Below are 17,185 nucleotides of genomic sequence, written 5' to 3'. Positions count from 1 at the left end.
TTATCCCTTGTATTCATTTTTCCAAATTTTCCCCTCTCTCCCTCTATTCCCTCCCCTAGATGACAGGCAATCCCATACATTTTACATGTGTTACAGTATAACCTAGATACAATATATGTGTGTAAATACCATTTTCTTGTTGCCCGTTAAGAATTGGATTCCGAAGGTAAGAGTAACCTGGGTAGAAAGACAGTAGTGCACAATAGTTTACATTCAATCCCCAGTGTTCCTTCTCTGGGTGTAGTTGTTTCTGTCCATCATTGTTGATACCCTTTTTTAAGAAATAAATTTAATATTTTGTTTTTCAAATTACATGTAAAATTTTTTTAACATGCTTTCTTTTAATTGAATTCCAAATTCTCGCCCTCTCTCCCTTCCCCCTTTCTTGAAAAGGCAAGTCTTTAAAAAAAAAAAAAAAAGATTAAACATGTATAATCATGTAAAACATATTTTCATCTTAACTACTTTGTAAAACAAAGACAAAAAGAGAAAGTTTTTAAAAAGTAGATTGAAGCCCACTTTCTAAACTTTATTTTTCTTTATTTTTTCCTTGATAAGCTTTTAATAATGATGTGGATTTTGACCTTATTCTCTTCCCATATCAGGAAGAAGCCCATCCAGCTGTTATTATGCATAATCAAGTCCCAGACTATCCTGTTTGCAGAGAGTGATATGAGAATGGAACTTTTTATCGGCCTCCATTATCTATCCCTCCAAACTCTGGGCATCTTTAAACAATCTTTTAGGTTTTGATTAGGCTGTCTTTAGACAGATTTGGGACCTGGTCTGCCAGGTATTCAAACTAGCTCCTCCTTAATTCCCCCCCTCCCCCAAGCTACCAAATTCTTCCCTGGTACTTTCTCCTCCTCTCTAGAGAAATCCCCAAAGTTATATTTCCCCTATAAAAGATGTGCTCATGATAAAGATCTTTGTTGTCCTTTTCAGGATTAAGTTTTCTATGAGGTAGTATGTCTCTGTCTTTCTCTCTGCCTTTCTCTCTCCCTTCTCATATTTCTTCCCTTTAATGTAGTCTTTCTCTTTGTTATAGCTAACTCTGGTGAGCTTTGCTCCTCTATGTATTTAACCTGCCAGTCAATGACATACTCAGACCTCATGGCATATTCTTTTAATGGATTCTTCTAGACCCTTTCCTTGGTAAGCCTATTGCTCTCCAAAATCTTTTTCATATTTACCATTCCTGTTGCTTATTTTACATTTTCATTTTGTTTGTAACCTCTTCTCCTAAATAAATGTCCCTTTTGGCAAAGAGAATGGCCATTTTGAATTTGTCACATGTTTATTTTTAACGATGAAATGCTGCCCTGCTCTCATCGTTATTGCTCTCATCAATAATACTAATGAACATTTATATAGAACTAAAAAGGTTTGCAAATTGCTTTTCAAATATTATCTCATATCTTCAATTCAACTTTGGGAGACATATGCTATTATATTGCCATTTTAAAGATAAAGAAACTGAAGCAGGCAGAAATTAAATAAATGACCCAAATACATAACTAATAACTGTTTAATCCAAAATTTGACTCAGATCTTCCTGATTCCAGGTCCAGTGCTCTATTCCTGTACCACCTATCTGCAAAATCTTCAGTTTCTTCATTTAACTAAATAGTTCTGTCATTCATAATATTACACACAAATTCTTTTTTTGATCCAACTTGTGTTTTCACTATATTGAACTTCCAACTTAGAGTGGAGGAAGTTTTCTACATCCTCTTTTTCTAAGATCTCTCACTTTCTAATTTTTTTGCTTCTCAAATTGTTTTTTTGATAGAGATACAATTGTTCTGTTTCTTTCATTGCTTTTTCCCCCTTGTATCAACTTAATCTTTTGACTTCTGTTTTTCATTGTGGATCAAAGATGTGAAAATTTGTGATATACTTTTATTTTTCTAGATGATATCCCATGGGTTTCTTTTTCATTATTTGGAATTGGTGTATATGGTGTTCTAATTTACCACTGTTTGTTGTTGTTTTTCAGTAATGTTCAACTCTTTGTGATCCCATTTAGTATTTTTCTGGAAAAGATGCCATTTATTTCTTCAGTTCATTTTTACAGATGAGGAAACTGAAGCAAATAGGGTTAAGTGATTTGTCCAGGATCATACAACTAGTAAATATCTGAGGATGCATTTAGACACATCTTTCTGACTTTAGAACTAGCTCTCTACTATTCCATCTTCTATTATGTTTACCAGCTAGATAATGATTTAATCTTTCAAAGTTTTCCTCTAGATCTTCAATAGTTTTCCTAAATTGATAGTATTTATATCCCATCCTAAGAACAGTTCCCAGAAAGCTTCATCTTTCTTTTTTTTCGCCTTTTGATGAAGAGTTAAGCGACTTGTCCAAGATCACACAATTAGTATCTGAGGTCAAATTTGAACACAAGTTCTAACTTCAGGGCCATTGCTCTATCCAGTGTGGCACTTAGCAGCCCCTACCTTTTCTCTTAAGTTTCTTAACATTGCAATGACCACAGCTATATTTTTAAGTTATATTAATAGCTATACTGTTGTATGCAGGTTATGAAATGTTTTTATATTGCAGGGAAATGCATTTATTCAAGCCAGCTTTTTTGATTTACTTTATTTTGATATAATAGGCCTGTTATTTTAATTCATTCCATGAAACTCAAAAAGGGCTTTTCAAAATTCCATTCTAAGTCTGCCCATATTTTTTTCAAAATTACTTGAGACTTCAACATTATTTTTGCTGTCTGTTTCATAGCTTGTTGGCACTTCTGGAATTTGCATTAAGTGTTGTTGTGTTAAATATACATTTTCAGAATCTTCAGAACCTTAGGCGTTTCCCTTTTCAGATTAAAGTAATTTCTCAATTTCTGTTTTTATTTATTTAATCTGGGCTATACAGGATGTTATTTCTTACAGTGGCCCTCCCTACACAGATCCAGTAAGTTAAAGTTAAGAATATGTCATTGACAAAAAAAAGCAGTATAAAATTTTTGCATATAACTATTAGTATCTATTTCCATTTCTGTTGTAATTTAGCACTGACGAATAATAAGAGACCTCTTATTCTCTTCTACTATATTATTATCTATATTATATAGAATATTATTATATTCTATAAAAGTTCTCTTCATTCCTATGGCTGATATTTCAAGGTTTTGTTTTTGTTTTTGTTTTGTTTTTTTTTTTGTTTTGTTTTGTTTTGTTTTTTGAGGCTGGGGTTAAGTGACTTGCCCAGGGTCACACAGCTAGGAAGTGTTAAGTGTCTGAGACCACATTTGAACTCAGGTCCTCCTGAATTCAGGGCTGGTGCTCGCTACACTGCGCCACCTAGCTGCCCCATTTCAAGGTTCTTTCTAAGCTTTTACAGCTATTATAGCATTCTCAGCTATAATGGAAATTGAGAAGTTTGTTTTTTGGAGCAATTCATCCCATTCCCCTTATAACATGGATAATAGTTTTGGACTTGGAAGGAGATTTTAAAAAATTATTATTATTATAACAGCAATCTTAATAGTTTAAGAATTTTGTTGTTATTGAATTGTTTTATAGTCATGTCTGACACTTAACAATTCCTTGGGGTTTTCTTGGCAGAGATTCTAGAGCAATTTGCCATTTCCTTTTCCAGCTCATCATACAGAGGAGAAAACTGAGGCAAATGGCGTTAAGTGATTTGCCCAGGTTCACACAACTAGTAAGTGTCTGGGGATGAATTTAAACTCATGAAGATGAGTCTTTCTGACCCTAGGCTTGCTATTCTATCCACAGAGTCACCTAATTGGCCTATTAAGAATTTTACCCATACTCTAGACACTAACTATATAGAGGACTGACTATATAGTTTTTAGGGTGATAAGACTCCTTTAATTATCACCTCATGAGAATGTTTGTAAAGCACTATGCAAACCTTGAACCACCATTTGTTGTTCAGTCATTTTTAGTCATGTCTGACTCTTCCTGATCTCATTTGGGGAATTCTTGGCAAAGATACAGGAGTAGTTTTCTATTTCCTTTTCCAGCTCATTTTACAGATGAGGAAACTGAGGCAAACATCATTACATGACTTGCCCAGGGTCATGGAGCTAGTAAATGTCTGAGGCCAGATTTGCATTCAAGAAGTTCTCTTGAATCCAGGCCTAGTGCTTTATCCATTGTGCCACCCAGAAACACTTATAACACCCTATAAATGCTATTACTATTATTGTTTTTAATAATAATGATGATGTTGATCATGAAAATAATAATAATAATATCAAAATAAGGAATAGAGGAAGGCTTCTGATCCCAGCATCTAGGTTTAATCCAAATTTAAGGAATTTTAGCTCTGATGCCTCTTGGTTGGGCATGGAAAAATTTCAAGGGGAAACACATTCCTAACTGGCAATCATCAATAATAACATTGTCCTACGAAGGATGGAAAATGCCATCAGCATTCAAAGAAAGAATTATGGAGACTGGATGTGGATCAAAGCATACTATTTTCACTTTTTTGGTTATTTTTTCTTTCTTATGGTTTTTCCATTTTGTTTTGATTTTTCTTTCACAAAATTTCTAATGTGGAAATACAATGAATATGATTGTACATGTATAATTGACATCACATTGCTTGCTGTCTTGGAGAGGGAAGAGGTAAAGGATGAAGGGAGAAAAAAAACTGGAACTCAAAATCTTACAAAAGTGAATGTTGAAAACTATCCTTACATGTAATTGGAAAAAATAAAATATTATTAAGTGAAAAAATTTTTTTTAATATTGTCTTCACTGGTAACAGAAGAAAGGGGAATTTTCAGCATCTTTTCTATTATTTATCACTGATGACCAGCTAAGTCTACTAGTATCCATAGTCTTTAATTGGCAACTGGTGGGATGCTGTCTTAGGAGAGATCTGCAGCCCACTTCTAAGAGTACAGATGTATGTTACCATAGAGGCTTGAGAAACATGGAAGTTTAAGAGAAGCCTACAGGATTAGAAGATACAGAAAGCTTTTTGCCCAAGAAACAAAAATGTTCTTTACCAGCTCTAAATAAAAAAAAAATTAAATAGAAATTATATGTCTCCTCTGTTTCCATTAAGTTAAAAAGAAAAGGTACATGGCTTCTCAACAGCCAGAGAGAGAAAACTTCTCAGAATTTTTGCAAAAGGTTTTTCCACAGGTACATACCCTGCACTTGAGTTCATATTCTTTAACAACTTCTGCAAACCGTTCTTCCTGACTGAAGAGTTCAGTGTTGTGCGGCTCCAGCTGCAAATTCAATTAATAAAATTCTTATTATCCTCAACTAGAAGATGTAAATGACATGAAGAAACAAGATCCCTTTCCAAATGCAGATCAAATAAAGGGGAAAAAAAGACCCCTCTCTTAGCCTGCTTCACTTCTGTAGCAACTCAAATAAAAATGGATACCACTAAACCCCATATACTTAAGATCCACTAAAAAAAAAATGACATTTATATTTTATCATATTATTGTTTATTTTGATAAGTATTCCCCAATTATATTTTAATCTGGTTCTGGCCACATTTAGGAGTATTGTAGAAAGCATAACAGGCCATATATTTAATGATGACAGATTTTTGCTCTAACCCATCATCAAGTCTTAAAACTACAGTAACTGCCTATAACTCTTCCAAATGAAATCCTATAGATTAGGGCTCCTTTCTTTCTCCCTTTTTCACCTGAAAAATTTTTACATGACCCCAGCTATTTAGATATGTAAAATAGGAATACAAATCAAATATTTGCTGCTAATAAACTAATCTCACAACCTACATATTCAGTTAGGAAACTTCATATGGGGTTGCGACCCACAGTGTAAAAAGTTGGGCAGTATAGATAATCTTCTTTAATTTAAAGAAATTATCTGCCAGTCTAACAATACCTTGAGCATATCTATTTACAAACAAAACTGAAGGGAACTGAATAATAAAAACCATGTGATCCTAAGAAGAAAAGGAAGCATTTCTAGTCCTAAGACTTGTGGTACAGTTGGGCAAGGAATGGAACAGTAACTTGTTTTACTGGAACCACACCCAATCCATCTGCAAAAGGTTCTTTGACAGCTAGGGTTTTTGCCAGAGACAATTTAGCACAGATTTGTCCCCCCAATACAGATCCTGGATTCCCACTGCACAGAGACTCATTTGCAGTTAAAAGAAATGGTCACATCAACTTTCTCAAATTAGTAGGCTGTTCTGCTTGTAGTCTGGGATGAAAAGGCATGAGATTGCCAGAAGGATCTGATTTCTTTCCAATAATCCTATAGTAACAACATTTACCTGCTCTGTAGCAAGCAGGGCCTCTAAAATCCTATTTTCTACAGGAAACTTTTCCCAACCACTTTTAATTCTAGCATCTTCACTCTGTTATTTTCTATTTGTCCCGTATATATCTCATTTGTGAATATTTGCTTGCTTATTTCTCTCCCCTCCCCACCCCCATAAGCTCCTTGAAGGCAGGAAAAATCTTTTGGTGTCTAACCCACAGTAGATGCTCCATAAATGTTTTTTTTCTTTGCTTACTATGTAGGGTGCAAATATGTCTGAAAGTGCCTTCTCTCTTCCAGGTTTCACTTTCCCAAAATGGGGGGGGGGAAAGCAAAATCCTGCCATTGTATGAGATTATACTGTGAATATACTATGGCTGTTAAACGTTTATGAACATTTACCAACCTGGTTTGTCTCTTCAAATTTCTGAAATGAAATGTGTACATAACTTATTTACCCAAAAAGTTTAGTGAAATACTTAAAGGTAGGGACCATCTCTTATTGTTTTTTGCTTGTCTAAATACAATTTCTTTCACAAAGTAAGTTATTTAATTAACATTCTGCAAATAGAATTGAAGTGAATTTTGGAAAACTGCCTAGGGAAGTCTGATTGTATAATAAGGATGCTTTCATCTTAATGAAAGGTCCTGAAAAATAAAAAAAAACTTTGAACCAATAAACAATCACATTAGTTCTTTCTTAATAATTATGAAATTCTAGATAAGAAAGAGGACTGAGTTCAGACCTGCATCTAGATGCCAAATATTTTAAGCCAAGAGTCTGAATTACTGAATGTAAATATAGCATCTTTCATCTCAGCCCAATTTCAGAGCCTGTTTCCCACAGGAACAAAAGATGACATAAGTGAGAAGAGTTACCTTGTCTTTCAACACAAATTCAAGATCATTTTGTAGTTTTGATACCAGCTTTTCTGATGCTGCCAACTTTTCCACAACCTCCATGATTTCCTTCTGTAATCGACTATTTTCCTAGAAAATCGAAGGAAAGAATTTAATGAAAAGAAAACTGCTAAAAGATGTATTTTTTCCAGACTATCTTCAATCAAAGTCTTGGAATATTCAATCAAATTATTGGAATAATAGTATTAAAAGTTGGGAAAATAATAAGAAAAATGAAATGGAAGTAAAGGATCATGCAGATACTTGGTAATAAACAATCCCTGACTAAGGGATGAGAGCACAAAGTTTATATAATAACTCAGAATTTGCAAAATTCCAAAATACATTTTTCATTCTAACCTTACAACAAACATCCTTGTAAGATGAGAACTATAGGTATTCTTACTCCATTTTATAGATGAGGAAATTGAGATTCAGGAATTCATGGGATCAGTTTAGATCTCTTTTAATAGTCATTAAGTCCAAATCTTCCATTTTATAGATTTAAAAAACTGAAGCAAAGTAAAATGATTTGTGTATATGAGGTAAGATTTGAGCCCTGGTTTCCTTGGATCCAAATTTAGGGCCCTACTCAATATGGCCCATGCTGCTTCTCAAGGTAAAATGCTAGTGGGATTCACTGTCACCTTCTCAAAAGAATACACATTTTTTATTCACATAAGCTCTGAGCACAAAGTGTTTGGTAAGAAATGATTTGTAAGTTATTATCTTCTTGCATTCTATGAGTATTTTGCTTTGAAAATGATTGAAATCCAGATGTCAACATGAGAAAAGAAATTAGTGTTTGCAAATACTGGGAAATGAGAAAAAACTGATAAGCTATGTAATTTTTTCCTGTCATAATAATGAAGGAAAGTAAGCCATTCCCCTTATTGGGGAACTTAAACATACATATTGATATTCTCTTCAATGCCTCATATTTCACTGAAAAAAATTAAGGTCAGTCACCAAGGGTCATCTCCCCTATTCTTTCCTTTTTTTCATTTTACTCAGACATTTTTCACTGTTACCCTACTTTACTCCCATATATGATGAAGGGGTGACCCTCCTCCTTGCCAAGGCTTACATGTATCTTTTATTCCATTCCCTCCTTTCTTCTCTAATCTGTCCAGAAGATAGATTGCTCACATTGTCAAAGTCTCTCCCTCCCTCTGTCTGCCTTCGTTTCCTCAATTGTAACATGAGGATAACAGGACTTATTTCTTAGGATTGTTGTAGGGATGAAATGAGAAATATTTTTTTGGAGAGACAATTGGGGTTAAGTGATTTGCCCAGGGTTACACAGCTATTAAGTATTAAGTATATGAGGCTGAATTTGAACTCAGGTTCTTCTGATTCCAGGGCTGGTGCCGTATCCACTAAGTCATCTAGCTGTCCCTTGAAATAAAGTTTTTTTTTTTTTAAAAAGCTTTTTATTTTGAAAACATGCATGGATAATTTTCAACATTGACCTTTGCAAAGCCTTGTGTTTCAGATTTTCTCCTCCTTCCCCCCAACCCCCTCCCCTAGATGGCGAGCAATCCATTATATGTTATACATGTTAAAATATATGTTAAATCCAACATGTGTAAACATATTTATACAATTCTCTTGTTGCACAAGAAAAATCAGATCAAAAAGGAAAGAAAATGAGTAAGAAAACAAAATGCAAGTGAACAACAACAAAAAGAGTGAGAATGTTATGGTGTGATGCACACTCAGTTCCCACAATCCTCTCTCTGGGTGTAGATGGCTCCCTTCATCACAAGATCATTGGAAATGGTCTCAATCATTGAGATAATATTTGAAAAAAAAACCCAAAAAAACAAACAGAAACTCTTTAATACAGTGACTTGTATGTAATAAGTGCTAAATAATGTTTATTCCACTTTGTTTTCACTTCCTGAATGGAGCACAGTATTGGAGTATGGATGGATCCTAAGTGGGCTCTTTGACTTTGTTACAGGATTACTAGTTTATTTGTTTTAACTTTGTTAAAACATATTTTTTGGGGGAAAACTAGATGGTACAGTGAATAGAACACAGACCTGAGTTCAAATGTTATCTCAGACACTTAATACTTGCTAGCTGTGTGATCCTGGGCAAGTGACTTAACCCCAATTGCTTTGCCAAAACAAGCAAACAAACAAAAAAATACTTTTTGGAGGAGGAAGAAGGTACCAATAAAATTAACATCTTATAATTGGTACAGATGGCCCTGTATGGAGTCTTCCCTACCTTCAAGGCCAAGGTCAATTTCTCCTGAAGGCACACCTCTTCCCTCTGCAGATACTCAATGTCTGCTTCAAGCTTGGTTCTCTGCCTGTTCACCTGCTGCCAGAACATCTCTCGCTCCGTCTCGATCTCAGATCGAATTATTGACAATTTTCCTCGGTAGTCCTCCTCCAGGTGTCTGTAACATACAAAGATTAAGTCCATGATGAAGCTTTCAAAACCCACTTCAAGTTCTCAGAACTTCTCCTGTGAAGCCTTTCCTGGTCATGCTAACTCATGCAGATGTCCTTCCCTGAATTTCTGCTACAATTATAATCAGTGTTACATAGTTAGAACTTAATTACTCTTTTGTTCTTGCACATTGTTTTTATCTCCCAAGTAAGTTCCTTGAAGATAAAGAACACATCTTATGTTCCTTTGGGATCCTTCCCAGTGTCAAATAATTTTGGGCATAAATGAGATGCTTAGTAAATATTCACCAATTGACCCCCCACACACACACACATACACCACATATAATGTTGAACTTGGAGACAAGAAAGCCTGACTTCAAATTCTGGCTCACTCACTCTCTGTGTGAAGTTGAGCATGTCTTTTTAATTTTTCTCAGCCTCAGTTTCCTCATCTGTTAAATAACAGCATTTACTTCCCAATTTATTGTAAAGATGGAATGAAGTAACATAAATGAAGAGCAATGAGGGTTTTTAAAATGCTATATAAATGCTAGCTATTATTATTAAATACAACATACAATAAATGTGCAAGGTCCTGTACAAGATGCCATTAGAGATGCAAGGGTGCTATCATATAATATAGCAAGGGATGGAGAATATACACAGATAAACAGAATACAGAGTATAAAGTAAAATATACTAAATCCACAGGAAAAATACAGGAGATGAGAACTTATGTAAGGTGGGTGGGGAAGGTTAATATCCCATGCAATTTTCATGGCCATTTTCTATGGAAATTTTTTTATGTGCATTTCAAAGCCTAACCCTATCTTCTTCTACGTTATCTTTTTAGTCTCATTCTTCCATACCTCTAATATTCTATGCTACTGCCTAAAGTAGATTACTCTATTTATTTTATATATATGCTATACTTGGAAATGAAGTTTCCTAAAATGGAATGTCCCACCTTGCCATCCCTCCTGAGTCCATTGTTGAGAAACTGCCTGTTCTTCAAGGCTCAGCACAAATGCTCCCTCCTCCAAGAACTCTTAAGACCTTAATGTCTCTTTCCTTGCTCCTAATCTTGACTGGAAGCATTTTCTCCTTTACCCGAATTCTCACAGCCCTTGGCATTTCTGTATTATTTCAAATAAGAATGGGAAGCTTTTTTTTAATTATTATTAAATAATTTTAATGAATGGGTGGGCAAGACTCTCAAGCAGATGCTCTTCTACACTTAAATGCATTCCCTTTTATATTAGAGTTTGAATTCAGAGGATCAGAGGATTAAGAGTTGGATCAAGATCAAGAGAAGACCATCTAATTCAACTTCCCCATTTTACACATGAGATATCTGGGGCTCAGGAAAGTTTAGTGCATTTCTCAAAACTATACAGGAAATATTTGGATCCTAGTTATTTGACCCTAGAGCTAGCTAGAGCTTTCCCCAGTATATCTTGATGCCTCCTAATTTCATCCCCTCCACTAGGATACAACATTTGTAACTTCTTGGAAGCTAAGAATTCTTTCTTCTAGTTTTGTTATCTCCCCCAGCACCAAATACAATGATTCATACACTGCAGGTTCCTAATGCAAAGAGAAGAGGTATAGCCACATCATGGAGACCTTGAATGCTGGGCTGAATAGTTTCATCACAGCATCAAGATTTCTAAGGTGGAAGGGACCTTCCTCCCCTACCCCAGGAAAATTTTGTTCGATCACTATTTGGACAGACATCTAAATAAGATTGCACTGCAAACTGTGTTCAATATCTGAGGCACCCAGCAGGGTATTTAGGATTTATAGGGGAACCCAGACTGAGCATGTTCCCTGGTAATAATACCCCAGCTTTCTTTCTGCTTTTTCTTCCATTTTATAGTAATTTGTCTAGAAAGTACACTGTCTGTTCCCTTTCTCTCCCTATCCATAGAATTAAGTCACTCAGTGTCCAGAAAACAATAGTGATGATAAACAACGAATCCTCAAAGCAATGAGAAAATGTCCAAGGCCTGCCGCCTACCTGGTCTGAGCCAATCCCTTCATTTAGTTTTGTAAGAAGCAGCTGGATGGCTAAAATCTGGTAGTTTGTGCAAGGTGTTTGATTGGTTCTGCTAGAGTAATTTGACCTGAAAATGAATGCATGAAATCTGAAGTAGGAGGCACAGTGATTTCAAACAGGACCTCCTCAATAATAAAACAAGCTTGGGGCTATACTCAGGCATAGCTGCATATTATGATGTGGTATAACAGAAAGATAAATGACTGGAATTAGAGGATCAAGATTTAAACTCTCCCTTGTCACTTACTACTGTCTGAGCAGAATTTAATCTGATTATTTGATCCCTAACTGACCTCAGTTTTCTCATCTGTCAAATGAAGGGGATGGGCTCAATGGCCTCTAAGATCTCTTACCTCAGGGGTTTTTAACTTGAAGTATATGAACTTAATTTAAAAAAATTGATAAATTTCAATGTACTTGGTTCAATATACAAATGTTTTGTAATTTCATATATTTGATTCCATACATTTAAAAATGTTATTCTATAAACAGCCAAAAGGTTCCATTTCTTAAGAAAAGGTCAAGAAACTCTTCTCTAAATTTATAATCCTTTAACTACGGAGGATGATGGATCTGGGTTTTAGAAAAAATGGAAGATTTAAAGTTACAGATCTTTCACTGAGTATCTGATTCTACAGTCAATCCAACATTATAAAGTGCAAAGCATAGACTGCCTAAAACATTGACCTAAAGAGCCACAATGAATACTAGATAAGTTTAGGAGGCAGTGTTCCCAAAGACTCAAACACAAATCTCAAGTCTCCCACACTACCCCTGCCTTCACGAAGCTTAAAAAGTAACACACATGAATCAATCTTACTGAGGGAATAACCAACTCTTATAGTGATTTTCTGATGATATACTATTCATTTCTGTATGCCCTCCCTGACTGCTCATAAAGATTTTTACATAAAACATTTCCCAGATGTCATGTATCTGGGAATATGATTCTAAGTGCAATAAGATATTTGTTGAATTAAATTGTTAGAGCACTGGCCAGGGCATTTTTATCCTCTACCTTGAATTCTTTCTTACAAAAAAGAGATTATGCAAAAGGGATGTGAAAGCAGGGTTTTTGGTCCTTTGTCTTCAGAAAGCCATGTTGTTAATTTTCTACCAGATACTTAAGGGGGGAAATAAAATTCAAGATGTGCACATCAACTATAATTCTCAACAGTCAAGCTAATGAACCAATCAGTGGAATAGATCATTCAAAAACCATTTGCAGTTATTCAGAATACATATGTCTTAACTTTTTCCCTGACTAATTATGCTTTTCTTGACATATCAGAATTATTGTGTATTTTATGATCATACCAATATAAGGAGCAAAAAGGTGACCCAGAGTGGGAAGTAAGAGAAAGTTCATCTGGAATATAAAACTTCCCACAGATAATTTACCAAGGAGATAAATCCAAATGTAAATAAGCTACTGTAATTATATGAAATGAGTCCATAGCATATTTGATTCATTATTTTATTTCCAGCTGACATCTAAAAATAGTATTTCTAGAACTAATGAAATTGTTTAAAATTAGAAAATTCTCAGGTACTTTTCTTTCTTTTTTTTCTTTTCTTTTTTTTTCCCCCCAAGGTAATTTTCAAGTTGCAGGATTTTTATGGTTTCATTTCTACTAATGAGCCAAGGAATTACTGAGTTAATTCTCTAGGCACTCTAGCTGAATCTCTCTCTATAAAAAATAAAAGCTCTGAGGCTTTACAAGAATGGAATATGATGCTTAATTTGTTTTTCTCTAGTCCATCAAACAGCCATTAGGCAATAGAATAAGATGGGAATTTTAAGTATGATGCAAAGTAGTTCTATCAAATATATTGACCTTTACTGACTAGCTCTTTCTGTTATTCTATAAGATTGCCATTTTTAATAGATATTTTCATGAAGTTGAATCCCCACAAACATTTTTATGACCAGCTTTCATAAAATATAGGGCATACTGCATCCATCAAATTTATCAAGTACATTATAATATGGAATAAAAATATTCCATAAGTACTAAAACATTTTGATACTAGTTTGTTCTAACTGTACTTCTAGGAATTTGCCTACCCCAAGCAAGCAACATTTAATATAAGAATTTTAAATGATCAATTTGAAAACAGAGATAGACAGACAGAAAAATAGATAGACATACAGACAGAAGATTATTAGAGATAGAAAGATAAAGACAGCATTTATTAAACACTTACCATGTGCTAAGCCTTGGGGTTCAAATAAAAATTCTATTAACACCAAATCCAAATGCATCTGTGATAAAATGATCATCCAATAACCCGATTAAGCTTCAGATTTGAATAAAAATTTTTGTAAAAATGACTGATGAATTGATACACTTGACTGGTGTATTTAGATCAAGCAGGTGCTTAAAAATTCACCCAACTTTAATACTTATCCAAACCTTCACTCTTAAGCAAAATATTCAGCTCATCAAGCCCCTTCCCCAAAAAGGAGAGGTACTTGAGGTAAATACAATAGATAAGGTAGGATGTTTGGTAGATAGAACTTAACTGCTGAACCTTAATTCCATCATCTTTCATTTATTTTTAGCACTTCAAGACTTGCAATGCACTTGTCATATATTTTCTCATTTCATAGTCAAAAAAACTGTGTGGTAGGTGCTATTACTTTCTCTTTTTTATAGATGGAAAATATGAAATTCAGAGAAGTCAGTTAATATTATATTATTTAAAGAAACAGAAGAAAGAAAAACAGAAAAGGAATATAAAACAAAATGAAACAAAATAAAAGAGAACATTGGCATTGACATAGTAGAACATTAGGAAGAATTCAATGTATATAATATAACAATAAATACCAGTTTAAGAAAGTATATTTATTAGTAAAAGATGATATATATATTATATTCACGAATGTTCATATTTTATTTATATTCATATATATTATAGATATATCATTATATATTATAATTATATATTACATATATATTATATATTATTATAATCATGAATGTCCATCTTTTCTTTATTTCCTTGTAAATTGTTCTTTTGTTCTCTGCTATGTACATTTTTTACTTTATTCTTTTTTTCTCCTCTCATTCCACCCCCCCATCCTGAAGCATGCTACAGTTAAGAAAGGATATATTTATATATACAATGTAGACAAATAAATACACATACATACACAGACACACCTTTACCTTAATCTTTAATTTGAGCTGCCTTATTGTTGATGGCAATCTTAAACCTATGCTATACATTTCCCATGTAAAAAAATATATTTCTCATGTAAAAAAACATAAACAATTTATCCATGTTGAGTTCCTTGAAATTGATCTTTAATATTGGCTCTTACAGGTTAAGTTTTCTATTAAGTTCAGGTTTGGTTGATAGAAAGTCCTAAAACCTATTCTATTTGTGAGGGAAATCCAGAGAGTTTGAAATTTACCAACCTAGACCTCCATCTTCCAAGAATCCTCCAACTGCTTAAAAAATTCAAGCCCTGTTTTCCAAAGTGCACACAACATAGAAGCAAGGGATGACATGGCAAACTTCAATGGACTGAAGAGGAAAAGGTGACTGTTTCTGAGAGTCCATGAGGTCAAAACTATTTTCATAATAATAATGTTGTTATTCATTAATTTCAGTCTTATACAACTCTTCATCATCTCATTTAGAATTTTCTTGGCAAAGATCCTGGAGTGATTTGCTATCTCCTTCCCCAATTCATTTTACAGGTGAGGAAACTGAGGCAAACAGGATTAAGTGACTTGCCGAGGTTGTACAGTTAGCAAGTGGCTGAGTGTTAGGATTACTAGGTGAGAACTCAGGTTGTCTGGACAGTGACAAGGTGAGAATTCAGGTTGTCTGGACAATTACAAGGTGAGAACTCAGGTTGACTTGACAGTTCTCTGGCTCAGACTTGTAAAGGGAGTTTATACCTAAGAAATCCTAGAAGGAGCAAGCTCATTGGTTGAAGTGGTTCTTCCCAGAAGCCCTTGCATTATCCCACGCCCATTCTCCGGGAGGATAAAAAGAGGCAACATTGAGCTTGGAAAGCGAAAAGGGCAAGAGGACACCACTCCAGAGACAGAAGAAGTCTCTGCATTACGGGGCTCTCTGCAGGAAGGGAAGTCACTTCTCTGGACAAGAGTTAACGGCAACTGCCTGGAGACAACGGTTCTCTACAGGAAGAAGAATCTGTCTGAGAGATTTGAGTAGACACAGCAGATCTCTTCCCAGAGAGAGATCCGGCAACTTCTGGAGACGACATCTCGCTACAATTGGCACCCAATGTGGGGCAAGGACTTTTGCTTATCCTGACAAGAGGAGCTAGACCAGACCTTCGAAGCTGAGGTCATATTTGAACTCAGATCTTCCTGAACCTATGCCAGGTGTTCAATTCATTGCACTACCAAGTTGCTCTGCACCATAATTATATTTTATTATTATTATATGTTATATTACAGAGCATCAAAATAACATTTTAATTTCTAATATGGTAAGGGTCTACAGATATAACACATAAACAGAAGCTCTGTGGGATCCTCAATAATTCTGCCTCTGGGTGACAATCCTGGTTAATTGACTTGCCCAGAGACATCCAGCAAAGTGTGTAGGTTATATTGGATCTCAGGTCCATCTGCTTCTAGGACTGGTGCTCCATCCATTGGGTCACCTCAACACTCTAATAATTTTGAGGAGCGGAAAGGGATCCTGAAATCAAAGTGCTTGAGATCTGGCTGCTGTCAAGCCTTGTGCTTTCCTTTCTGAGGGGCCTCCCCTGCCCAGACCAAAATCCTAGAACACTGGGACCCTGAAGGAGGACAGAGGCCTTTGGCCAGATTTATTGGCCCTTCCCCGTTGGGCCAGAAGGAAACTACAAGCCTGAGCAGCCAAGGAGGCCAATTATCAGGCTGGCAACCGGATTGGCCCAGAGTCATAAGACCTGGAAGGTTCATTTACTAATTAGCAGGTGGGCTACTAGGGAAAGCTGTGAAATGAAAAAAACAATTATTGCACCACAGTGTGAGTAGCTGGTACTTGGCAAACACTCACATGAGCTTTATACCACCAAGATGGCAAACCACAGAACAATCTCCTCCATGATGGTTCTGGAGAGTAGTTGCTACAAACAGAAGCTGTTGCTACAATGGCATTGATGTAACAAAAACTAGCAGAATACATTTCCCTAAATATTTTCATTACCGAAGCAGGACTGATCATTTTAGAATTGAGAAAGATGAAGTCCAGAGAGATGTAAGTGCAGAGGTCTTATGTAGCAGAGAGGGATTCCAATACAAATCCTATCGTGTCACAGACAGCGCTCTTTCTACTATAAGCACATTAATTAATATATAACAGAGCTCTTTCTCTATGTTTGAGACATTCCATTCCTGGCTGTAGGAATAACAGAATCTTAAAATACTGACACCAGAAGGGACCATCCAGATTTAATTTGTTCATTTTACAGATGAGGAAATTAGCAATCAACATTTATTAAGCTCCTACTATATGCCAGGTGTAGCTGAGTATACAAAAAGAAGCAAAAGAAAGTCCCTGTGGAAGGTGTTTATAATCTAATGGGG

At 35.1% G+C, this 17,185-nt stretch overlaps 1 protein-coding gene across 2 annotated transcripts in view; it reads right to left on the bottom strand.

The window, feature by feature from the left end:
• The window catches only part of NINL (ninein like), a 157,079-nt gene that overhangs the window by 47,275 nt on the left and 92,619 nt on the right, over positions 1 to 17,185 (bottom strand). For both annotated transcript variants that reach the window (XM_074287699.1, XM_074287700.1), the window contains exons 12-14: positions 9,393 to 9,567; positions 7,134 to 7,244; positions 5,153 to 5,233 (exon numbers count right to left, since the gene is read on the bottom strand). In XM_074287699.1, the coding sequence (XP_074143800.1) occupies positions 5,153 to 5,233; positions 7,134 to 7,244; positions 9,393 to 9,567 (367 nt within the window). The remainder of the gene's footprint in view (positions 1 to 5,152; positions 5,234 to 7,133; positions 7,245 to 9,392; positions 9,568 to 17,185) is intronic.

The sequence above is a fragment of the Sminthopsis crassicaudata genome, chromosome 2 (genome assembly GCF_048593235.1).
Source record: "Sminthopsis crassicaudata isolate SCR6 chromosome 2, ASM4859323v1, whole genome shotgun sequence".
Taxonomy (NCBI): domain Eukaryota; kingdom Metazoa; phylum Chordata; class Mammalia; order Dasyuromorphia; family Dasyuridae; genus Sminthopsis; species Sminthopsis crassicaudata.
Note: the sequence above shows the minus strand (reverse complement) of the source record. Positions and strands in the feature narration are given on the sequence as shown.